Source organism: Crinia signifera, chromosome 4 (genome assembly GCF_055691185.1).
Source record: "Crinia signifera chromosome 4, ASM5569118v1, whole genome shotgun sequence".
NCBI classification, from domain to species: Eukaryota; Metazoa; Chordata; class Amphibia; order Anura; family Myobatrachidae; genus Crinia; species Crinia signifera.
The window spans coordinates 223046618-223073510 of record NC_139220.1 but is presented as its reverse complement, the minus strand read 5'-3'; the positions used below and the strand labels follow the sequence as shown (position 1 = coordinate 223073510).

Sequence of the window (26893 nt, the reverse complement as noted above, 5' to 3'; positions counted from 1 at the left end):
ACAGATACCCTGTATGGCGGGGGTGAGGCACACTGCTCCGCTCCACAGCGGGCGCTGGCAGATAGGGCTGTGTAATGGACTCGCTGTTATAGCTGAGTCCAAGATGGCCGCCGCGTCTGGATGTAGGGGATAACGCTCGGCACCCCCTTCTCAATAGCAGCACCGGAGGGCAGAGCAAGGGCACCAGGGGAGGTAGGGACACCCTCCGCTTACCTCCGCAAGCTGGGCTGCGTGTAGCGCCGTCTCTGGGGCCCGTATTCGAGCGCGATGCGGGCGTGGAGCTCCGTGGTCGGGTGCAGGCACCAAATTTAGGCCGCGGCTTCGAGCAGGGAGAGGGCCGCAACCTGCGGGGTTGGATTTCTCCTTCCCCCGGCTCCGCAGCACACTCAATCCCGCTACGGATGGTGTAAGTGGCACAGCTGGGATGCTGCACAGTTGTTATTCGTGCCCCTGGGACATCAAAAGGGCACTTTAGGTGTCCGTCAGGTGGAGCTCTCCTGAAGTGCGTCCTGCTTCTTGCTAGGCTCGGCCACCCACTCTTCCCTTCTTATTCTCACTTACTACTTGCTCCTGGCTAATAGGACTGTTTTCTCCCCTCTGTGGTTTCTACTAAACCAGGGCTCGACAAATTTCTTTAAAATCTAGGAGCCAGGATGAAAATGTAGGAGCCAAATATACAAATAGTAGGGACCGTGCACAGCAAAGGCACGCCCCCCAAAAATGTACACATGCCATAATGCCCATTAAATGTACCACACGCTGTAATATCCATGACACATTATACCAAACGTCGTAATGCTCATTACATAATATATACCACATGCCGTAATTACATATTATGCCACGTAAGTTCCGCTTATCTACATGCTCGTTGCTATGGGTTTCATGCTTGATGCCAGGGGTTACCTTGCTCCTTGCCAATCGGGTTAACATGCTCTGCCAGGGTTAAATGCTTGTTGCTATGGGGCTACCATGGTCTGCCCTGGCTTAACATGCTCTGCCCCACAATGCTGCTACCATGGTCTGCCAGGGGTTAACATGCTCTGCCACTATGGGGTTACCATGGTCTGCCAGGGGTAAATGATTGTTGCTGTGGGGTTAACCTGCTCATTGCCAAGGGGTAAATGCTTGTTGCTATGGGGAAAACCTGCTCTGCCAGGGTTAAATGCTTGTTGTTATGGGGCTACCATGCACTGCCAGGTGTTAACCTGCTCCTTGCCAAGGGGTTACATGTTCTGCCAGGAGCTAACTTTCTTGTTGCCAAGGGGTTTACAACATGCTCTGCCAGGGGCTACCTTGCTTATTGCCAAGGGGTAAAAGGCAGCTTGGCCCTCTCCCGTGCAGTATCGACACCAGAGCTCCTTCAGGCCGCTAACCTCCATTCTGCGCACCTCCTCCCGCTCGGTGACCTGCAGCTGCAACATGCTGTTCTCATTCTCCAGGCTCCGGTCTGGAGAATGAGGTCTGGTCGGGCTGAGCAGGGTGCTGCACTGGCCGGGCTGCCGGGTGTGGGTGGCAGTGGTCGCCATGGGCTGGGGGTGCGAGGTGACAGCGGGTTTCACCTGAGCAGACCGGCTCCTACAGTCACATACACCCGACACCGGGCACTTAATGGCGGCTATCGGGACTGCAGCGCTCCGCATAGACTGCGGCTATTATGGGAGGGGGGTGGACAACAGCATCGTAAGCAGCGGGCCCCGGTTTGAGTTATACTGTTCGATATAACAGCCAGCACAGCAGCAGCCGGAAGAGCTCTCCAGAGTCCCAGCTGCCGCTCTATCAGAGCAAGTCCATGCCGCGTCTATTTCAAAAGTCAAGGTGGCTCCCGAGCCAATCAGTAGCTACCACTGCAGCTCCGTGCTCGTGTTTTGAACTAGGCGCGCTGCTGACCTGCTCTAATACAGCGGCAGCCGGGAGCGTTGTGCACCGCTCTGCCAGCTGCTGCGCTGGCTGTTAGATCTAACAGTATAATCCACCACGACGCCCGCTGCTGTTATTCATTCTAGCCACCACTGTGCCCGGGGTTCTGCTTCCTGGCAAATCTGGTCGCCAGGAAGCAGAATCTGGTCGCCATGGCGACCTGGCGCCTGGGTTTTGTCGAGCTCTGTACTAAACTCCAAAACATCAAGCATTCTTTAAAAACTCACATCTTCACAAAGTTTATCACATTCTAGACCTCCCTTGACCCAGTTTGCACACATCTGCACAATTCATTCTTTTTGTTTTACGCTTTTTTTTTTTTTTTAAAGGGGCAATATTTTACAAGGCAAAACCATGCCCCTTTTAAAAAAAAAAAAAGTCCTAGTGCAGCCAGCATCCTGCATGGCCTGCAAATTTGGGCACTAACATTTTCATGATAAGTGTTTAATGTGGATGACCTACTGTATGTTGTAAATGGTAGAAGAAAACCAAACCTAATGCACACATTTTATGATTTAACATGTTATAAAGGAGAAAAAGGTAAGATAAAGAGAGAAGTTATAAAGGTTCCCTCTAAGTAGAAGTGGAGAGGGGTAAAAATGCTTTTCAAAGAAAATAGGAGTCGAGAGAAGCCCTAAAATAATTAAAGCAGTAGGTCCGCAAAGCCAGAGTGAAGGGCTCCATGAGGTGTAGAGCCAAACCAATCACACCACACCTGTGAGAGGTACAGTACCATGCAAATAATTAAATATTCACTGTGGTTGCCAAGTGCATGCATTCTTCTTAACTAAGGAGGAGATAGAAGACCTAGAAACACCTTCTCTCACCAGAGACCAGATGACTGCATCTGTTTCTTCCATTGAAGTTCATGGTTTGGTGTGATTGGCTGCTTAGTATGGAGTAAAATGTTCAGGAGAGGATTAGTGAGGGATAGAGATTCAAGAGGAGTCAAATGTCTATAATGGAGCAAGGGGAGAAGAGAGTCTAAATTGTTGTACTGAATATAAGCAAAAGGACAAATAGGACAAATGACAAATCGTATCTGTTTCAAAGAACCCAGAAGGGCACATCGAACAAAATTGAGGAGATCAAACACCACCCTGACACCTCCCACAATGCACAAGGAAAAGCAAGTTTGACTGAAACCTGAAACAAGCTAGATTTTGCCAGAAGGGAGAGATGGATGACAGGTGGTAAAAAAAACAAACAAGAATAGCACATTCTAAATGCAGGAACATGCAACATACAAGGAAAGAAGACTTGGGGGTAAATTTATTAAATCTTCTAAAATTGAATTGCACATAACAAACTGATTCTGTCTATCATTTTTTAAGATGCAGTAGAGAAATTATAGCTAGAATCTGATTGGTTGCTATAGGCAACAGCCACACGTTTCACTTTTAGAAGCTTTTATTAAATGTACCCCTTGGTCTTCAATTAAGTACACATGAATAAAACAATGAATGTACATAAGGCATATGAGTAAGAGACATGCCAACAAAGTTAATTAATGAGTGTAAAGTAGGCATGGCTGGCATCGCAAATGGACAAAAAAGAAGTCCCCAAGCAAACTAGGTACAGTAGTTTTGGGCCTGTCAATTGGATTATCGCCCTGCAGGTGTATGCTTTCATACCATTGTGCTGGATGAAAGCATTTGTGCAATTGCTACTTAAGATCATCTGACAAGGAATGTATGATTCCTCCCAATCTGAAAGAAATGTTCTGTTCTCTTCCTCTTTATAAAAGCTAGGCTCTGGACATTCCATACGAAAGGCATCAATCAATGTGGCTGAAAACAAGAACATAGAAAGGGGTCACTATGAATATACAGTGCAAGACATAGATGACATTACTCGCTCCCGGTTACGAATGCCAGACTTACCTCGGGCTGCCCCCCCCCCCCCCATGCAATAAGACTATTTTCTAGTCTCCAAACCTTAAGTCGTTCCCTGCAGACTCCTCTCTTCAGGCTAGCTTATCAAATTCCAGCACCACACCTATATCATTTATAAACCTTTCCTATTCTGTTACATCCTCACAGTCCTGTAGTGTACACTGCAAACATATATTCTCAATTTTTTTCTTTCCTATCCTCCGGATCCCAGACCAACATTGCTGCGTTACTGTATCATAGAGCACACCAAGGCCCTTATTAGCATTGACCCGCAAAGCTGTGAAACTGTAATCACTGCTGCTGTTGATCTAAACTGGCAGTGATATTGGAGGAGACACCCGACAGCTCTGTGTCCGTGGCGACAGGCCAGGCAGGCTGCTGCTTCAGCAGTAGCAGCTTTCAGCGCTTGGTTGCTCAGCGGCATGTCAGCACAGAAGGGGGCAGCGGAGGGGCAGGGCGAGTTTAGAAGTTTAAAAACTGGGCAGGGCGATGCTCCCTGCAAAAGAAGCTTAACGGGAACATTAAGTAGTCCTTCATCAACCTATCGCAGTAATTGAGTGAGACAGTAAGGGATAAGTGTAGTATTTTGGTGGATGATATTTCAATAGATGTTTTGCTGAATCGTTATCTGGTTCCATAGACATATAGAAATGTATGGCCTGTGCATGATTTTGGACACTGGAAAATATAATTTTTAACCCTTTCTTTTTTTTTTTCTAGAAAGCTACTCTCCCCAGAAGTGCCAACTTTAACCCTTCCATATGCAAAGGTAAAACCATTTTGAATAAGGTAACAGTTGGTTTGGGCCTTTCCTCAGTTTACATTATTATTGTAGTGCTTGTTTCTAGAAGTAAGCCATGTCCTCATTTAAATTGTACATTTGAATATAAATCATTTTGACTTTTGGTAGGCTGTTCTAACTTGTTGGTGGTATCCTATTGATTTGCGAATTAGTAATCCATGCTGAATTAGGCCCATAGTGTACTAAAATGATTGAATTTGCTTTACTATAAAAGTTTTTATAGCAACTGTCCTAAAGCATGCAATAGGTGTTTTAAAATGGCTCATTCCAAATACTCCTATAGATCTTTAAATAAATCCATTATGAAAACAGTTAATGTATCTCAGGCATTTAAATATATTGATCAAGTGACTAAAGTAAAATCTAATATTGACTACTTTAATGCCATCCTTAATATATGCATTAGCAATGACCTTTTGTATTATTAAAGTGAAAAAGGGGTCTATTACTAAGCCTTGGAGAGAGAAAGTGGACGAAGAAATGAAGTTCCAGCCAACCAGCTCCTAACTGTCATTTCCCAAACACAGCCTGTTTAGACCACTAAATCAAGTGTGAATACTGTTGCACCTGATGATAAAAACATCCCTAAAATGCTATGTGAGAATACATCACTGCTGGTGAATAAAAGGGTCAGTCCACAGAATTACTGTGAGTCTCCTGACATTTTTCTTATCATTATCCCACTGCACAGCACCTGCATAGATACCCAATTGAATAAAAAATAAACTATGTCAATATAGACTGCTGTTTAAAACCTCTTTTTATTTTACAGACTGATGCTAATGTAGGTACAAAACCCTCCGCTCGGATCAGGTCACTTTCTGCAAGGAATGGAAAAAAACAAATTGCTCGGTAATAATGAAAACCAATCTTGAATAAATGATAGTTTTTGTAGTATTGACATCATTTTGATTGCTCTGTTACAATTGCTCATCACAATTGTCTGGTCTGGTAACAAAGGGATGTTAAAGTGTTTCAAGGGCATTATACCTGTTTTTCTTTTTTAATTTCAAGGCCCCGACCAAGAACCGCAGACACACGAGCTGCCGCAGACGTTGCAACCCCAACAGATATTGCAGATTTCTCGCTTGCAAAAACCATTAGTAAGATTGAATACAAACTGGAGGAGGGGGAGCTGCCAGAAAACACTGATGATGATGTCATTCCTGGACTCAGCAATGAAATTGGTGCAGGTATTTATTTATTTTTTTTGCTTTTAGCAAAGAAAAGAAATGTATTAAACATATTTTATTGATTTGCTAGGGTTACAGATCTGTAAAAAAAAAATATTGTCATTGAAAGTTCGCAGGTAACTGTAGCCTGTTATTTTGTTAGCCGCAAAAGCCATAATACTGGGTAATAGTATGATTCATGGGGTCAGTCCAATTACAGTAGCTGCGAGTTTCAACCTCCCGAATTGAGATTTGCACTCTTCCCACTTCATCTCGCAGTCCTCGCTGCAAGTTCAGTGGTTTGAATTTGTGTAATCTAATTGGCTACAGTTTGGTGCCTATCCCTTGCGATTGGAATTTGGTTTCTGCGAGCGGCTGGTAGTCCATCATCTCGTAACATCGAACAACGCAGAATGTATCAACCATGATCTGTAAAGAATACAAAATGTAAATGGTTATTTCACATTGACATCTTGAAACAAGGCAATTGAGAGGACAGAGAGGAGGGAGAGGGAAAGCGAGGAGGGAAAGGAGAAGAATGAGAGTGTTTGTGTGTGTGTGTGTGTGTGTTTGTGTGAAAGACACTTTGAAACATTAGTGATAATACTGTGTGAATCCTTCCTTCACATAACAGCTGTGCCTCAGGATCCACTACGTGGCAACAAAATAACTTTAAAATCATTTTGAAATACGGCTTGCAAACCAGTTATATAAACCAAACCATGGCCCTTATTCTGATTGAGTCGGACGGCTGCGTGTTTGGTCGGACGGCCGATGTTTTGTGTTTGCGCACGTGCAGAGGCATTTCTGCGCATGTGCGATTGCCTCCGAACACGGTGTTATTTCTGTGCAGAAAAGGATCGTATGGACCCATCCAAACAGGGGGTGTAGAGGGGTATGAAGGGCTGTTTGGGCTCATTACCAAATGCGCACACCCCGTGTTTCATGGGCGTTCCCATGAAAATGCTTGTGTACGTATGGTAATCCGGCCGTGATGCACGGCCGGATGCCAGCTGCCCACATATATCCCTGCCTCCACACGGAGTAATGTCCGAGTGGTCTGGAGCACTCGGAGCTGTCTGACCACTCGGTCCATCATTCGATGGTCGGCGACCATCGGAGGATGGGGGAGGTTCCCACAGATGGTGGAGTTGTTCACCTGAAACATCCACTCGCAGTCCGTTTGCTCGGCGTCTTACTGCATTCGGACGGTGTGAGCGATCCGTACGGTAGGCGGGGCTAAGAACACTCGGTGGCTCTCCGAAAATACGCATCCATCCGAGTAAACTAGAATAAGGGCCCATGTAACATTTTACACACGCACACACTATAAAATATCTCACACATTGGAGTGAGACATTTTTTCATTGAAACTACAGGAAGATGATAATGTAAAGTGGTTTATTGCAAAGTATGTTAACTTAAATAGCATTAACTCTTATTAAAATTACTATATATAATTTAAAGTTTTTAAAATAACTCCCAAAATTAGTTGGTGTTGGTGAATGGTTTTTCTTATATTACAATTCAATACTTGAATTCAAGGATGCAAATGGCCTCTAATTGGATTGCTTAAGTTAATCTGGCCATGGTTTTTAAAGGAAGAGTTGACAGTTACGAATGTGTGCAAGCTAATGAAACTTATACAGGCCGAAGTTAAAAAAAAAATTGAGCGAAAAACTCTATTTTCCATTGCATGCGATATGCTAATTTACGTCAACTCGGAGCTAATTGTTTGGTCCCGTGTGTCTCAGACACTTGCAACTAATGATACAATATTACAGAGAAAGTCCGTAACTTTCAGGACACTGAACTGAGATACAGACCTACTTGTAATAAGCTGGTGGAGCTTTGTCGGATGGTTCCAGAAGTCAAGTGTACTTGGTATGCTCTTGATTGCTTTTTTTATGAAGCTGAAAACATATATATTATTTTCAAAGTAGGTGATGCCTGATATTATATCAGTGGTTCCCAACCCTGGTCCTCAAGTACCCCCAACAGTTCACGTTTTCCAGGTCACCTGACAGGTGCACTCATTATTCAGACGCATTTTAAAATTAGCTAGAGCAGTGGTCAGGGAACAGGGGTAAATTACCCCAAATGGAGTTAAAATTTACTTCCTGGGGGAAACAGACAGTCGCGCTGCTGAGACACAGCCAGGCATGCATATGAATCTATATGCCCGGCTGTGTCTCGGCAGTGCGACCGTCCATTACCGCAGGAATATCATTTTATTGCGTATAGAATCTCTATATATTGATTCAGTAGGCATGCCTGGCTGTGTGTGTTACAGTACTGTAGTGTACAAGGACCTGATGGAGTGCATCCGGCCCTTGTGTTTAACACGCTTCTCTGCGTGATGCCCCGGGCCCCGCCTCCAAGTCTGCCCGCTTCTTCAGTATAGTCGACTAGTTGCTGCGCCATCTCGGCAGCGCGCAGTCTGTACTGCTGCTGCGGCACTGAGTTTCTTTGCCTGGATTCTGTCGAGGTATACCCATCTCTAGTCTAGGGTAAAAAATTTGCACAGACTGTCACTATATCTTGAAATACTGACACTAATTGTTGCCTGGACATAACATCATCAATGGCTATACCACACACAGCCTGGCAGCCATTGATGATGATGTTGATGATGATGATGATTATGACCATGTATGGCAGTGTGTGGTACAAATGTTGTACCACATACAGCCATACCTGGTGGTAGTCATCATCGTCCTCATCAGCTGTCAGGCTGTGTACTGTACTAGCAGGATATACTGGGGGAAATTTACGAAGATGTGTATTCTACTTCACATGTGATGTTGCTATGGGCAACCAATCAGAATCTACTTCTTATTTATTTAGCACCCTCTAGAAGATAGTAGACAGGATCTGATTGGTTGCCCATAGCAACATCACATGTGACGTAGAATACACATCTTAGTAAATTTCCCCCACTGTATCATCAATTTCTGGGGTATTACAATTGTATGATTTCTTTCCTTTCAAATCAAGGGGATAACGTCGGCATATCTAAATATATTTTGGGGTAAAAGGTAAAAAAATGTCCCTGACCCCTGAACTAGAGTGTGATAACACAAAAATTACACCACTGATTAAAAATGAATTGGTTGAGTGCTTTGAGAACACTGCATCAAAGCTCATGTGGTGGCAAATTGTCATAGTGTGTAATGCATTTGCTTCTTGCCTCGTGTATAGGATGTCTGTCATCTCCACTACATCTCTGTTCCCTTGGTATTGTGCTGCAGTGTCAGCATTGGGTATGAGCCAGTGCAGCTTGTGTGAGATGGGTCAGTGAATCACAGAGCTGGAGGTGCTGACAAATTGTGCATATAATGCTCTGGTTTTCTGTTCTGTGATCAATAAAAGTGTAATTAAAATCTTTAGTATGTAGAAAGTCTGCTTTATGCCAAAAAAGTTATCTTAGGTCATAGGACTGTGTCCTATAGAATTGACGCATCCATGGTATATGATTTGAAATTGCACATATGTATAATCAATTCGATATATGTAACTCTTAGTTGCCTACCCTCCTGCATTCTGCAGGAGACTCCCTGAAAAAGCAGCAATCTCCCTCTCTCCCTCATTATTCTAGCAATCTCCCTCATTTCAACTAGCCCCTATTACACTGTTACATTTTTTTATAAAAAAGGAATGAGAGATAGATACATTTATAATGATTCATCAGCACCATTTCCCAGCACTTTAGCAAGTATATTAGCTCTTACTAACTGCTTTGGGGATCATCTACATTTGGATATAAGTCATTTTAAAAGATTCCTCTCAGATGTAGCAGTACACACCCACGCTTCTAAGTGCCACGTTCACAATCTCTTTTCACAATCTCTCCATATTTGGAAATAGACATACCCTTTGGGTGGAGCATGACAGGCCCCCTCAATGGGGCGCTATGCAAAATTCTGCTACCAACTATAATCTCCCTGAAATTAGTTTTCAAAAGTAGGCAAGTATGATGTAACTACATAGTCGGCACAACCACAGGTGGATTTATTCTTTTGGTTTTGTGTATTCAGTTGATGTGTTTGGCGACACATCTTCTAGATCCACCAATAGTTGCTGCCCACGGCGCAGTGTTTTCTGTTTTATTTGTATTCTATGGTATATGATTGTCCTGTTGTACTGCTAGTAGTCCTTTTTGTGTGTGCAGCAGCTCTGCAAGCTGCTTATCCTATATAGTCAGAAATAGGAAGCATTAGAAATCTGTTAGAGTTCTTGCTGTATATTTGCTGAAATGATTTAGCATGATGGGTGAATGAGCTTAAGGTGTAAGGCTGGGTTATAGGAGGGGTGTAGTGTTCTATGTACAGAGGGAGAGCTGGTGAGGAATATTATTTGTACATGTACATAAGTGGGCATTTGTGTACAGTTTTTTTTGTGTGGGGAGGGGCTGGTGTATAGTATATGAACATGGGGGCAGTTGTTTGACGTTATATGTACTGTAGGTGGTGGTGGGGGCTAATGTGTAGTATCAGGGCCGCCACTAGAAATGTTGGGGCCCGGGACTGACCTACAGTCCGGGCACTGCGCCATACCTCTGGCCGTCCGCCTCCCCCTACCCCGTCCCCATTACTTACCATCACTGGCATCGTCCTCCGGCTCCTTCAGTGTCCACGGTCAGGTCTGGAGTGCACGCTGCACTGTGTATTGGCTTATTTCAGTATGCAGTAAGAGGGCATGCTGCAAAGCCACACCCTTTCCCTACATTAAAAAAAGTGTGTGTGTGGAGAGTGGCATCAATCCTCTTTCTTGCACAGGGCACAGAATCTCTAGTTACCTCTGCTTGACTGACTCATAAGCTCGTTAAAATGCCAGGGCACTCCAATGGCAGTGGTGGATGTCCGCACAGGTGAGGCCAATGCTCCATGGACCCAGATGGACACTCTGAATTGGCAGGAGAACCATTGTTGTGTTACTACAGATGCAGGGGAACAGAGAACATGTAGCCAAGGGCAAAACAATGCAATGCAGCAGGGGGCAGGCAGCCTAGTGGGCCGGGACAGACTGTGAACGCTGGAGGTAAGACATTCTGCTGCAGGAGAACAGCAAAAAGCAACAAAGAAGACATGACCATTCTGTCACTTTAACAATTTTATTGAAAATGGCCACTCAAGTTTGTTGTCCAGGGGTTCCCACAGACCTCAAACCAGCCAAGAAGGAGCGTGTTATAGCATTGTAAATTGAGAGATGTGAAAGTTTTATATTCCTTCTTTACCATGTTGGCTTTCTGTGGAACATTTGTTGTTAAGTAAAATAGGAGCAATTAAGTAAATAATTTAACCAAGTAAATTGCATAAAGATGAAAAGCGTAAGTGCCTTGAAGTGAATTAACTGAACTGTCTGTTGGTCCACCAGTCTGCGTAGACCATTTGTATTACCATAGACAGTGGTTTGCAACACCAGTCCTACAGTACCACCAACAGCTCATGTTTGTGGATTTTTTTTAATTATCAGTAATTCTCCCATCTACTTCCATAGACAGAAATTCTAGGTACTTGAGGGTTGAAGTTGAAATTTAGAAACACCAGTTTGAAATTGCAAATCAGTCACCGGTATCATAAGATATCAGTGGTAATGCATAGCAGGCACTTTGCTGTCTTCATATTTATTCATGACCACTTCTAATTTAAAGTAATTAGTATAATATGCTAAGGCATTGGAAAGAGTGCATCATGGGTACTTTAAAAATAAAAAAAGTTTAATCCTTTTGGACGTGCGGTGAAGGAATCCTGTATGTATGTTTATGTATCCCAAATATTGTCCGCTTGCATCTTGCAGAGGCGCAGATCAGATTTCTGAAAGCCAAGCTACGAGTCATGCAGGAAGAGCTGGATAATATAACCCATGAATGTAATAAAAAGGTAAAATGATTGGCCAATAAAATGCACTCTCTCTATGTATCTACGGTATATAATATTTCAATACGGATGCCGATATCTATATTTTGTTTGTGCACTACTTTCTGTGGACTGTTTTACACAATCATACAGAACCTTTCTTTAAAACTCTTTTATATCATGCCTATTTTCTAAAAATGACCTCCGGTAGAAGAACATGGCGCTTGGAACTCCGCCATTAAGGCGGATCATAATGAGTGAAATCATCGCAGTTCAGCCCTGTCCACTTGTGGTAAATCATGTGTGATCCAAGAGTGTTGTCTACTCTCTCTAGTGGCCAAATACATCCCCCTATCATCTATACCTACGGGTTTTCTTTCTTCCTGTATCATCTCCTTAAAGATTCCTTCCCATCTACAGCATCTGCCTAATATATAAAGCATGTATAAAAGAATGAGTACAACATAGTATAATATTGTAATACATTTATTAAAAATGAATATTGTTTTTAACATTTTTAGTTCTCTTGGTTATTCTAAATAAGTTGAGCCATACATTTATGGCCCAATATCCCCGTCTACTGATCTGACTTGCTGATTGGCAGGAGCGGCAATACATCTGGGAAATCTAACATGTTAAAATTCCTTGTGCGATCCTGGCCAGTCTGGGACAGTCTGGGAATTCCAACATGTTAGATTTCTCTGTTCCTCTGGCATTGGCAGATTGTGGAATAGCTTCGATATGGGCAGCACGGACTGTGTAATGGTTAAGATTACTGCCTCACAGCGCTGAGGTCATGGGTTTGATCCCACCATGGTCCTAACTTTGTATTTTCTCCCCGTGCTTGCGTGGGTTTCCTCTGGGTATTCCAGTTTTCTCCCCCAATCCCAAAATATACTGGCTGGTTAATTTAGTTGAAAGCCAATTAACCTGAGTGAGCATGTACATGTGGTAGGGAATATAGATTGTAACCTCCACTGGGGCAGGGACTGTGAATGTTCATACTATTCTCTGTAAAGCGCTGTGGAATATGTGTGCGCTATATAAGAAACTGTTAATAAATAAATAAAGGCCAAATGTATGGGCTTATCTAGATTAAGGATTGTTTCTGAGGCAGACGTCCTTTTGTGTCACAGGGTTTGTACTTGTTTCATCAGGAAGTAAAATGTACAGACAAATTATTAAAGTGAAACCAAACATTTTAGCAATTGCCCTTCATTTCCCATTGTGATGAGATATTTGAATAAAGTTTCTATGTCATTGACAGGACGATGAGAGCCGCAGTCTTAAATCTCGTGTAAAAGATCTGGAGGAGGAGCGTGGGCGACTACAGAGGGCAGTGAACATACAGCAAACTCAGGCTGAGAAATATAAAGCTCTATCGGAAGAAGCAAATAAGAAGAATGATGGGTTACAACATCAACTTTCTTCATTAGAGAAGGTACATGGTGTTTGTCTTAACATCCCAAGGAAGGATTTACTCAAAAAATAATTTGGGGTAAATGACCTAGCCCGCTCTCTACATTGTCCTCTCATCTTTATTATCGATGTCAAGAAAAAAAAAACAGCTTTTCACTTGAGGGCAGATAGCGTTTATAAGCTCCCGCTCGCAGCACGATTATAATGGAGAATATGCTTGGAAAAACAAAAAAGCCTGCGTAACGCAAGCAAAGACAGTGGACTGCGCTCTTTCTCCTGCAGCATGTTGTCTATTAAACCACAATGGTTGTGGGTCCATCCAATGACAAAATACATTATGAATTTAATGTAGTGTTGTAGGAAAACAAGCACTTCCCAGTCCATGGCGCCCTGGTATTGATGTAAGAGTAAAGTGCTCTTATAAAGGAAAAAATGGGCAATTAACAATGATTTTTTGGGGGGGCGTCAGGACTTGTCAAACTAGAACAGGATGATTGCATTTCACCAAGCCTCACTGACTGCAGCACTGATCGCTCCTTGTACTGCTGAAATAGTTAAATACTACAATAAAGATGAAGGTTAAAAGCAAACGATTCCCTGAGGGATGTGAGTGGGGAGGAAGATGAGGTCATTTTCTATTTTCTTACAGCTGAAATATTAGCTGAGGTAGGACCTTGGAAGAGACATAGTAGGACTTGCTAATACGGCACGATGTAATAATACCTAAAATGTTCTTGCAGTATTCAGGCAGCCTGGGCGGAATACAAATGAGCAGGTACTCTTTTTGTTGGGGATGCAGAAATTGTTAGACCTATGTAATTAAACATATACAGTATATAGAAAATCTCTAAATCAGATATTTGTAGTACAAGGTGCTACATCTGTGGTACAGCTTTTACAAATGCTACCTGTTCCGTGTACTTTGTGTGATTACAAACATTCAGGGGGAAATTTACTAAGATGTGAATTCTACTTCACATGTGATTTTGCTATGGACAACCAATCAGAATCTTCTTATTTATTGAGCACCCTCTAGAGAAGATAGTAGACAGGATCTGATTGGTTGCCCATAGCAACATCGCATGTGAAGTAGACTACACATCTTAGTAAATTTCCCTTTGAATGTTTGTAATCACACAAAGTACTCGGAACAGGCAGCATTTGTGAAAGCGGTACCACAGATCTTCTTAGCAAATTTCCCCCTCAGTCTGCTGTGAGCTTAGACATCTTGTGGCAGTACATGTGCTGGATACTGCTACATGACATTTTTATATAATGTTACTTCGTGCTTTTGGGGGTATAGCCTGCATCACCCATTTCCCCCCACACAACACAGCTAACATCATAGAGATTTACAGAGTTACTGTGGAGATAAGCCTATTACAACTGAACTGCGCGTTTATGTACATATTTTGTAGTAACTATTATTGAATTTGAGGTGCATAAATGATCTCTTCAGACAACTATCCTAGAGTCTGGAAGAATGATCTTGCATGGTGCAATAAAGCTAAACTTCTATTGTTTTTTTTCAAAGTTTTCGTCAATTTATTTTCAAAGTTGAGTGGTTTTGATCCCAGAGGTGAATCCTTTCTTGCAGGGTGTATAAAATATACAGCCACTATAGGTGTATTGCATATGCCCTTGGGTTCCAAATCTTGTTGTGTTAATGCTTTGGATAGCACTGTTTGAACCTTTACAGGACATGGACTGGATTTTTGTAACCTGGTTACTTTTATTTTTTGTTTGCTTTACTCTCACTACCATCTTTTCTGCCTAAGGTGGTGGTGTCCCCATTTGCTGCCTAAGGTGGTGGTGTCAGCATTCCATACTTGGTAAAATAAGTAAGACGACAGAGCAGACTCATCTAAATATGACAGTTGGTATAAAACTTATTAATGGTTATTTATACTTTGTGATGGTAAAAAAAAAAAAAAGTCTGTATTTAAACAGACAATAGCCAGATGGCTTAGGTTCACAATTATGTATTAATATCAAGGAGCTAAACAACATATAACAGCTTTGATTGAATCTCCTTTTACGCGGTCTGTTGCAATTTGTGATTGATGCAGCATGGAACTTCTGTGGAGCAGTAACATGGTCCTGAGGAATGGGATTGGGGGGAGGATTTTTTTTTATTCTGGAAACAGTTACATGAATAAGTACTAGCTTCTTAACCCTCACTATACACCATGATCAAGCAGTGGACTTGGAGAGAGTTTTAATGGAAAACACCAATAATCTTAATTTCTTTTTCGTCCACTAGGGGGCACAGGAGTTCACGCTGGGTATGAGAGGTGAGGTAGCAGAGCGTGCACCAAAGGGTTACAAAAATGTACCCAGCATGCTCCCTGCCTCCCTTCTCCCTCATAACCCGCCCCCTGACCCTGAGTCACCAGTTTTTTCTTTGGTGCCAAGAGAGCAGCACTATTATCGCGGCTGTTAGAACAGCCATGGGTTAGAGCTGCTGCGGCGGGTGCTCTTTTAGTGAATCACCGGCAGCGCAGCTCCATCACTCGACGGCAGCGCTGGCGACTGGGCTGGGGACTTCCGTCGCGGGACCCTCGCTCGGAGGCTCCCGCATGCTGCACTCCGTCCCCGGGCAGGGGCGGTTCCCTGCTTGCAGGGAGCCGCGTCTAGCAGCGATCCCCCCCCCGTTTGTATGGGAGTCAGCGGGGGGGGGCAGGCAGTGGGGGTCTGGACTGCTCCACCTTTCCACTAGATCACCAGGGACAATTAGTCAGGCTATGTCCCGGGGGTTGATGCCTGAGGGGGAGGTTAGACAGCCTGGGAACCTACAGCCATACACACACAGGCAGGGGCCATTAGGTGTACCACGCTTGCCGCGTCATGGGTGGCCAAGGCAGTGTCTGAGTGGGCGGGCAAGGTGGAGAGAGGTTTGTCCGATGGCACTAGTCCTTCCTCTAGATTTTCCTCATCCACTAAGGGAGCCAAGCCCTGCACCAAGCAGCCCTGTGCTACCAGACACCTCGACGGATGCTTGGGTCAGGGAGGTGGTCTCCAGGGGCTATGCCCTGACATTCCGGTTCCCCCCTCCTCAGTGTTATTTTTGCACGGGTCTTCCAAAGGACCCAGCGAAACGACAAGTGTTACACCTTTCCATCTGCTCTCTTTTGGACTCGAACGTCATTGTTCCAGTTCCTCAGGAGCAGAGGGGTCAGGGGTTCTTCTCTACCCTATTCTTGATTGACAAACTGGATGGTTCTCACCGTCCTATCCTGAATCTGAAGTCGCTCACTATCTTTCTGCGAGTGCCGAAGTTTCGCATGGAGTCCCTGCGTTCATTCTCTAACTGGAGCCAGGGGACTTCATGACCTCGCTAGATATACTTCACATCCCCATCCGACAGGAACATCAGCACTTTGAGGTTCGCCCTTCGGGTCGAACACTTCCAGTTCAGGGCGCTACCTTTTGGTCTATCTACGGCTCCCAGGGTGTTCACCTGCACCGGCTGGGGGTTCGGATGATTCCATACCTGGATGGCCCACTGATTTTGGCAAAGTCCCCATACCTACTACGGAGTAATTTGCAGGTCGTGATTACACTTCTGTTATCTCACGGTTGGAGGATAAGCTGGAAGAAATCGTTTCTTACTCCTTCCCAAAGGACACTTCACTTGGGAGCTCGGCTGGGCACTCGGTTGTAGAGAGTATGGGGGAAATTTACTAAAGGAAATTTGTAAAAAAATAGGTGTATTTGTATCCAGAAATACACTCATTTTTGACATTTACTATCCCGAACATACGGCAATTCGTATTCGTATTGATGTGCTATCAATACGAATACGAATTGCCGTATTTTCGGGATAGTAAATGTCAAAAATAAGTGTATTTCTGGATACAAATACACCTATTTTTTACAAATTTCCTTTAGTAAATTTCCCCCTATATCTTCCAGAGGATAAGATCCACTCCCTTCAGAGGAAGATTCATTCCCTTATAGGTCACAGAAGGGTCTCAGTACACAAGTGTATGGTGGTGTCTTCGACATGGTAAAGTATACACAGTTTCACTCGCGCCCACTTCGGCTTTACACTCTCAGCCAGTGGACAGGAGATCATACTTGTCTAAGGAGTCAATTGATCACACTGCCAACGAAGGTTCGCCTGTCTCTCACATGGTGGTTAAAGACAGACAACTTGTCTCAGGGCCGCCCATTTTGGATTCCAACCTGAGTCTTGCTTACCACGGATGCCAGCCTACGGGGCTGGGGAGCGGTTTGCAATTCTCAATCTTTTCAGGGTCGCTGGACGGCTCAGGAGAGTCGCCTTCCGATCAATCTCCTGGAAATGAGAGAAATCCTTCTGGCTCTTCAGAGGTTGGGGTCCCTCATCCGAGGGTGCCCTGTAAAGATCCGGTCCGACAGCACCACGCCCGTGGCCTTTATCAACAGGCAGGGCGGGACACGCAGCAAAGGAGCGATGAAAGAAGTCTCCAAGATATTCAGGTGGGCGGAGAAGCAGATTTCTGCAATCTCTGCAGTCTTCATCCCAGGGGTTCTCAATTTTGAGGCCGACTTTTTAAGTCGGCAGGACAGTGTACGCATTCCCCCTGTTTCAACTCCTACTTCGCCTTCTGTGGAAGTTCAGGAAGGAGGAATGATGATCCTAGTGGCCCCAGATTGGCCCCGTCGAGGTTGGTACGCGGATCTATGGAACCTGTTGGTAGCCTCTCCTCTGAGTCTACCTCTGCGTCCAGACCTAATTTCACAGGGGCCATTCCGATACCCGGACTTGAGTCGCCTGGCTTTGACGGGCTGGCTGTTGAGGTGTCCCTCTTTAGAGGTTTTCCGGGCACTTCAATCATCTCCTTTCAAGCCTCTGGAGGAGGTGGATCTGAAATGGCTATCCTGAAGGTGGCTTCTTGTTGGCTATTTCGTCAGCACGAAGGGGGTCTGACATGAGTGCATTATCATGGAAACCGTCTTTTCTGGTATTTCACCCTGACAGGGCGGTTCTTTGTACCAAACTGGATTTTCTTCCAAAGGTGGTGTCTGAGTTTCACCTTAACCAGGAAATAGTGGTGCCTTCTTTTCCAGGTTCTTCTGAAGCTGAAGCTTCTCTTGATGTAGTCCGTTGCAGATTTATCTTCGCAGGACTTAGTCAACTTGTAAGTCGGGTTCACTGTTTGTGCTTTATGGGGCCAATAAGAGGGGCTGGCCCGCTTCCAAACAGTCCTTGGCGAGATGGCTCAGATCAGTGGTTCGCCAAGCGTATCTTTCCGCACTGATTACTCCCCCGGAGGGGATTACTGCACATTCTACCAGGTCTGTGGGTACATCCTGGGCCGCTAATCGAGGCGCCTCGGCTGAACAGCTCTGTAAGGCGGCTACTTGGTCCTCTTCCCAGACCTTTATCAAGTTTTATGCATTTCATACCTTTGCATCGGCTAATGCACAGTTTGGTAGACATGTGCTTTCCGCAGTCCAGGAGCGTCCCCCACCCGTGAGGGGACAGCTTTAGGACGTCCCAGCGTGAACTCCTGTGCCCCCTAGTGGACGAAAAAGAAAATAGGATTTATGGTCTTACCTTGATAAATCCCTTTCTTTGAGTCCATAGGGGGCACAGGACGCCCTCCCAGACGCACCTGGTAGCGGGGCTTCCTATGTAGGAAAGTTCCATGGCTTTAGGGCCTGTATGCTATGTGGGTGTGCGTATGCTCTTTCTTCTTCTCTGGCTCTGCTCCTACCTTGGGCTTGCTAACGAAACTGGTGACTCAGGGTCAGGGGGCAGGTTATGAGGGAGAAGGGAGGCAGGGAGCATGCTGGGTACATTTTTGTAACCCTTTGGTGCACACTCTGCTACCTCACCTCTCATACCCAGCGTGAACTCCTGTGCCCCCTATGGACTCAAAGAAAGGGATTTATCAAGGTAAGACCATAAATCCTATTTTTCCTATCAATGGGCCTTATTTTGGTTCATTCTTTCTGACAAAATCCTTCTTAGATGGACAAAACCATGTGCACTGCAGGGGGGGGCAGATGTAACATGTGCAGAGAGAATTAGATTTGGGTGAGTAATTTTGTTTCTGTGCAGGGAAAATACTGACTGCTTTATTTTTACACTGCAATATAGATCTCACTTTGAAGTAAAACCCCACCCAAATCTAATTCTCTCTGCACATGTTACATCTGCCCCACCTGCAGTGTACATGGTTTTGCCCATCTAAGAAGGATTTTGTCAGAAAGAATGAACCAAAATAAGGCCCAATGAGTCTAACTATCTTTTTAATAATAAAAAATAAAAACCCTGTAGAATATGACTACCTGGGGTTCCCAAGAAGAGTTTGTGGGACTCTACTTGGTCCTCTTATTTTCTAACATTTGATGTTTTGTTTTCTGTTTGATTTAGGACGTGGAAAATTTGAAAAGAATACAGAAACAATCAGCAAGCAGTCAGAGTGCCACTGAGGTTCGCCTGAACAGAGCAATGGAGGAAGCAGATAGATATAAAATGGAACTGAACAAATTTAAACAAAGTAACAAGGTACTTTATCTGCATGTTGGTTTCAACATTTCCCCAATATTGCCATGCATTTCCTGTTAAAGCAGGCCTACCGCTGTCATTGTAATGTGTGTCCTGTCTACACCAGCGTTTATTCAATAGACAAAAAACCAAACCTATTATTTCACATATTTAAGATGTTAAGTGGAATATCACATGTAAAAGCTGTCCTACTATGGAAAAGTCCCATTTCAAAGACCCCCCCCCCATGATTCTTTTATTAACATGGCTTACATCTTTGTAAAACATACAAAAGAAACATGCAAATCATCATGACTTCTGCTACTTTATAGTTTCCCAGTGGTCGATTGTTCCTACTGTGCCTTCCTATAGCCATACAATGGGGCAGATGTATTAAGCCTTAACAAGAGATAAATGCAAGGGTGATAAGGAGAGATAACCGTCCAGCCAATCATCTCCTTACTGAATTTTTTTCAAACACAGCCTCTAACATGGCAATTAGCAGGTGATTGGCTGGACGTTTATCTCTCTTTATCGCTCTTTATCACGCTTGCATTTATCTCTTGTTAAGTCTTAATACATCTGCCCCAATGATACCTAGATGTGTCTTGATGTTCAAGCCATGTCAAGACATTGCCACCCCAAAAAAGTCACAAGCAGCAACGATGAGTGCGGCTAAATTTGTACATTGTTATAACATTCTATATAATAAAAGTCTCTGCCCATTGCCTCTACGGTGCCCCAGCTGCCACTACATGACGCTCGATGGAGCTCCGTTCAGGGACACACACCCTAGGCCTACATACATGACAAATCCCCAGGTCCCAGCAGCTCCGTCTTTTTGACGGGCTGGTGACTAGCATGTTTATAAGTGGTAATTATGTGTTACATGATTAAAAATAAATATATCTGTAAGTCTACTATATCAGTTATTGTTGTACAAAACTGATCTTTCTGTGGCTTTAGCCCATTGTCCCCAGCAGGCATGTTGTAAAAATGTGTTTATAGTTTCCAAGCCTGACCCATGCCCTAGATGCAAATCAGCTGAGGTGGAAAAATTATTTTTAGGAACACCTTCCAGATGTAAATTCTGTGTACAGATATAAAGTGATAATGGGTATGTTTCAGCTTATGCAGCAGTACAGCAGATGTGTTGGTTTTATTACAGAATTCATATTATTTAGTATTTTTCTGTTGAATTGAATGTACTTTTATTTTTACTATTGGAATTACTCTTGAGCAGGCTAATCTTTCTATAATCAGGTGATGATTGTCCCCCTCCCCCGTATCTCACTGATGTCACATATCAGTGTAAATACATCCTGTCTAATTCTGCTAGGAACCAGAAATATTTGGGATATTGGATTTTTATTTATTTTGGAATATTTGCAGACCATGCTGAGACCTTTTACAGGTCTAAACAATGCATTTTTGCTTCATATACACCTCATTCTGTGCATTAAATTAAGATTGTGTGCACTGAACCATCAGAAAGCAAAAAACTCTGTACTTTGGAATGGGATACGGTCATTTGGTCTACAGCATGATGGTTGACATGGGAAAAGGTCGACATGGTTCTAGGGTGAAAGGTTGTTAGTTTGACATGTCATTAGTTCAACAGTCAAAAGGTCTACATGGGGTTTTTCACTGTTTTTTGTGCCGACAGGTGGGATTTCATGCCTTACCATCCACTAGGGCGTGGTGGGAGAATAAAATAGTGTGCCGAGCGCAGCATTTTGGTGCACTTGAAACTGTGTGCATGTCGACTGTGTTCAGGTAAAAAAAAAAAAGTGAAAAAAACCCATGTCGACCTTTTGACTGTCGACATAGACATTGTCGAACTAATGACCTTTAAACCTAGAACCATGTCGACCTAGACCCATGTTGACCTTTTCCCATGTCGACATAATGACTGTCTACCATCATGCTGTAGACCAAATGATCCCAACCCTTTGGAATATTCCGTATTACAGAATTTTAAATAAGAGAGACTCAACCTGTATTTCATTCAACATTTTACAGGGAAATTCAAACAAGTACATTTGTGTTGATCATTTAGAATGCAGGCCTTATGCCATCTCATGTCATTTTTAATCCAGTAATTGAATAGCAAAACTAAACGCTGCAATTGCTGGTAAATCCTTGTGGCGCGTTCTCATTTAAAAGAAAAAAAAAAAAGTAATTCCTGCTGTCAATTGAATTTCCCCTTAGTGTGGAGGAGTAGAAACCTTATTAATATTCACTTCACTAATTTGGTACTGTTTATAATGCTTTACCTTTGTCAGGATAATGCTAGCCAAGAGAGGAAAAAGATAGATGAATTAAAACTTGAAAATAAGAAGCTGGAGAAACAGAAGGCAGAGCTGATGGCTGGATTTAAAAAACAACTTAAACTTATAGACATTTTAAAGAGACAAAAGGTGAGAACCAAGTTTCATATGTAGAAGGTGCTGTATTAAACTTGTGTTGTTGCTCATAGCAACCAAGTAGCTATCATTTTATAGCTTGTACTTGATACATGTTGGCTATAAACTGATTGAAGGTTTGATACATTTTCTCCACAGTCACATAAGTTAGTAGTTGTACTTAGGCCCTTATTCTGGTTCACTCACAAAGGCAAATTCCTTCTCCAATGGACAAAACCATGTGCACTGCAGGTGGGGCAGATGTAACTAGTGCAGAGAGAATTAGATTTGGGTGGGGTTTTACTTCAAAGTGAGATCTATATTGTAGTGTAAAAAAAAAAGTAAGTATTTTCCCTGCACAGAAACAAAATAACTCACCCAAAGCTAAATCTCTCTGCACATGTTACATCTGCCCCACCTGCAGTGCACATGGTTTTGTCCATTTGAGAAGGAATTTGCCTGTAAGTGAACCAGAATAAGGGCCTTAGTCCAGATGGCATGCATAATGAATCTGTTATAATTGTGTCCATTTCTCAATCTTTTAAAAATCTCCCAATATTAATACATTCAAAAGTGAGAGCAAATAATCTGTAAGCAGTTCTAGCCTGCCAGAGTTACGCGTCTCACAGTTGTATTTACTGTGCAATGGGATCTCAAAGCTTCCAATTCTCTGCAGTGTTGTATGCAAGATTTAAAACCATAATAATCTTAAATGCAAGTTTTGCTTTCTATATAATCTGATTTAAATCCTATTGGAAAAAGAAATTTGCTGATATCAAAAACTTCCAGTTTTAGGTGTGTATTTTATTATTATTATGATTATTAATAATAACAAATGCTTATATAACACAGCAAATTCTGTTGCGTTTTACAATTGGAAACAGTGATCAAACAAACTGGGTAGCTACAGCAACACATTGAGCCAGCTGTTACATTGTAACCGCTCAAGGGCAGATAGGGACATCGGGACAATCCACCACTAGGACAGGCAAGGCCCCCTGCTCCCCTTAGTGGTGCTGAAACATATTGTTCACTTTCTTTTTGCTGTATGGTCCCTTTTAGACAGGTTGTGATGACACCTGTACAAACATACTACCACATAAAGATGGCGATTTCCAGTAAACCAATCCTATGACCGTAACCAGTAAACCAATTACCATTGACGGCTTAAGTTTTCTGTGTAGCGAAGATGCTCCCATAGTTGGATATTTATATAGGTAAATCTTTATACCCAGCTGTCATTTTATCTAGGGATCTTATACATAAAGATAGCTGGCAAAAAAATTAATTTAATGAGTTTAAGAGAACTATATGGCTATGACTAGCAGGCATGCAGCCCACCAAGAGGAAAAATCTGCTATCCCACTCTGTGCAAGTGAAACCAGACGCAGTCCATGACTGGCAGTGACTAAATATTTAAAGTCCTGGAAGTTGTTTCCACTCTCTGGGGCTGCCAGACCTATCTGCGATAAGCAGAGAGCTGGCTTCACTTCAGAGGCCACTACCTGCCTTTCCTGCAGCCCAATCCAGCTTCTATGTGCTGCAGGTGAAGCAGTCCATAGATGCTGAGAGTTTGCGCAGTTCAACTGCGGAATCTACGCATACACCCAGGGCTGTCTCCTTTCCAGGCGCAGGTGTCTTACTAAAAATAAGTTGGAGCTGCTGCTGGCTATGACTTTCAATTGGTAACTATATAAATGAAGTGGTGCTTTCATTCTCAAATAATATCTGCAGCTACTACTCTGCCATGGTCTAAGTATGCTTTGCTGCCAAGAGCCTGCAGTTTTGTTTTGCCGAACATTTACTTCATTAACCACTAATCCCACATTGTAGCCCTCATTGTATCACTGTTTCCTATTGTAAAGCGCAATAGAATATGCTGCGCTATGTAAGAGACTGTTAATAAGTAAAAAAACAAAATGGATGGTCTGCACCTAGCCTAGAGCCGGGGAAAGTGTCAGTGAAGCGACTGATGGTGGAGACGCAAAAGCATAATTGCAGCATCTCTAGACCAAGACAGTGGGCGTTTCAGTCCTTGCACATTTGATTGGACAAATGTACACCAGGGAAGGGATGTGTAGTGGCAGTAGCAGTAGCCAAAGAAGTAGCAGTAGCCACTGCAAAAGACATAAGGCCGCATCTGCATCTAAATCAGGCCCTATAAGGAAGACGCATTCAGCCTCATGAACAAACCCCACTTTCAATAGGGCTGCTTCCAGTAATTTCCCAGGCTGATTCATCATCCCAAATTGGCTCCTGTATCTGCTTGTCTGTGTACTTTGTGATGCCCACATAAACTAGCTAAATGTTTCAGTAGGCTCCTCCCCTTCATTAGGCGCAAGAATGATCATCGTGCAGAACAAACCATGTTGTCCGAGAGCACTCCATCTCTACTGATATAAAGCAGAGAATAAAACCATATACACTAACATTTTGAAACAGAATTGCAAGTTTTAAGTTCCATAATAATTTTTAGTTACTGATGAAGGGGTTCCATAAACATTACGTCAGCGGTTTATGGATATAATTCCATTTGTGTGTGTGTGTGATTAATATAGATAGATCTATATATGTGTAGACTTGCAGGATATTATAGGTTTTGAGGTCACCAGAAAATAGCCATTTCAGAAGTGTCACCCTGGTGGGTTGGGTTTGTTTTTTACATTCATAACAATAATACTGGCCATGTTGACACTAATGAAATGTCGATATGATTACAATGTCAGGCAGTCCCTTACCTACTACCAACAAATTACCAACAATTTTGTTAGCTTAATATTGTATGTAATAAAAGAAAACACTCTTGTAATCTGAATATGTTGTAGTCTCTTATACTGCAACATTTCAACTGACATTATATTTTCTGCTGCCTGGAGAAACTGCCAGTTTCTCATCAATGCCCTGCTTGTGACTCACCCATACGTTGCTGTATGGTTTCCTTACTGGAGACTTGGGTTAGAGGTGGCAGGCACTTTCATTTCTCCCCAAGGAACCTTAAGTACAAGTAACACCTGTCTGTGTTTAAGGGATGGAGAAAGTACAGAATTCTGTTCAATTTCAGGTGCTTTCAGTATTTATTGCGGTCGTTTGGGGAAAATATATTTTGCATCATTTTTTGCCGGTTTTTTTTCTTTTTCTTTTTTTATATAACAAATTCCCAATGTTTGCTATGCTAAATGCTGGAATAATACATTTGTGAAACTTTTCAAATATTTTTTTTTTATTTTTTTTTAAAGCCAATCGCTTTTTACAAATAACTTTAATTTAGACCAAGGAAGATTAAGGATTTTTGGTTGACTGCCTCTTCAAAAACTGCACATATAGATGTGTCCCCATACACATTAAGTAGTCGCACCACTCAGCCCTACATGGCGCGTTAGGTATTATCCGGCTTGCTTTGCACCAAGCTTTTTGCACAAATGCATTTTTAGTCACACAAATCAAACAACTGGTGTGCAACACTTGCACATCTGTGTGTGTGAATCTTTAAAAAAAGTCATAGCTGCTGCACCATAGCTCTTTTTTAATGTCTGTGGTCTTAATTTGTTTTAAATACGTAAGTTAATTTATAAAAAAAATTGGCGTCTCTGGTACACATGGAGTTTTGACTACTTATATAGGGCACGCATATTCCGCAGCACTTTACAGAGAATAGGTGAACATTCACATCAGTCCCTGCCCCAGTGGAGTTTACAATCTATACTCCCTACCACATGTACACGCGTACACAGTCATTCTAGGGTTAATTTGTTGGGAGCCAATTAGCCTACCAGTATATTTTTGGATTATGGGAGGAAACACACGCAAGTATGGGGAGAATTTTCAAAGTCCGCACAGTTAGGACAATGGTGGGAATTGAACCCATAACATCAGTGCTGTGAGGCAGCAATGCCAACCCATACTGCCCAGGACTAAAATGTGAATAACAGTATATTAAAATATAGAACACCATTTTATTAATGTTACACTGATCTTTTTGTATCGCAGAAAGTGAAGTTCTTTTTTTCACAGTGCATGTACTCAGACTGGAAAATACATGATACAGAGAGACTGCAACATTTTTGTCTAATACAGTTTTATTTGCTCCCTTTCCCCAGATGCACATTGAATCAGCGAAAATGCTTTCTTTCACCGAGGAAGAGTTTATGAAAGCCCTGGAGTGGGGAGTCTCTTAAACCTGCTGGTTTTTGATTTGTAATGATACATGCAATACAATATACTAGAAGTTCTTCTATTTTAGTAATCATATCAAATTTTCTTTTTGTTTTATCAGATATTTATATAATGTTAAAATCATTGTTTACATGGTTATATTAATGTTTTTAAAAAACAGAAACTGCAGTCCATTAAAAACTCATGACTTTGTAGTATTTTCCTACTTTAATCTCATTTTGAGTGTTAGGGATTGTTGTTTTGATCGGCATAACGGAGGTTCCCTGTAGTACTTGCTGTACTTATCCCTGACTTAGCTGCTTAACCATCAGTTCTACAGGGATGGATATCATGGAGAATAAAGTACAGATTATTACCTGTTAATAGGCTTTCCTCTACTCCACCATGGCAGCATACTTCTGGGTTTCCGCCCCCTTGGGTAGATATCTGAAAGGAACAAAAAAAGACACTGCCCCCCTATATAAGGGACCGCCCTCCTAGGCTCTGTGTCTTTCATTTTACAAGCTTAACTCATATAATTATTCATATTAAATAACACACTCAACCCTTTAGTTCAGGGCTGGGAAAACGGCTGCCATGGTGGAGTAGAGGAAAGCCTATTAACAGGTAATAATCTGTACTTTCCTCTACCTCCCCATGGCAGCATACTTCTGGGTCTACCCTAGCAGTTTTCTTCACTGGGAGGGCATAGTAATATAATGTAAAAAGGAAAAAGGATACTGGTTTCTTTCACCGTATCTACAGTGTGCTCCAAGTCTTTCTTATGAG

The 26893-nt window shown here is 42.7% G+C and overlaps 1 protein-coding gene across 3 annotated transcripts in view; it reads left to right on the top strand.

Moving 5' to 3' along the window:
• Nucleotides 1-26310, top strand: part of TEX9 (testis expressed 9) — a 45536-nt gene extending 19226 nt beyond the window's left edge. The window contains exons 5-12 of one of the 3 annotated variants that reach the window (XM_083183855.1): nucleotides 4536-4584; nucleotides 5390-5469; nucleotides 5632-5810; nucleotides 11589-11671; nucleotides 12915-13088; nucleotides 19434-19568; nucleotides 21833-21967; nucleotides 26050-26310. In XM_083183855.1, the coding sequence (XP_083039981.1) occupies nucleotides 4536-4584; nucleotides 5390-5469; nucleotides 5632-5810; nucleotides 11589-11671; nucleotides 12915-13088; nucleotides 19434-19568; nucleotides 21833-21967; nucleotides 26050-26127 (913 nt within the window). In that variant the 3' untranslated portion in view covers nucleotides 26128-26310. The remainder of the gene's footprint in view (nucleotides 1-4535; nucleotides 4585-5389; nucleotides 5470-5631; nucleotides 5811-11588; nucleotides 11672-12914; nucleotides 13089-19433; nucleotides 19569-21832; nucleotides 21968-26049) is intronic. The other 2 variants (XM_083183857.1, XM_083183856.1) reach the window with 2 other exon arrangements.
• The last annotated feature ends 583 nt before the right edge of the window (nucleotides 26311-26893 follow it).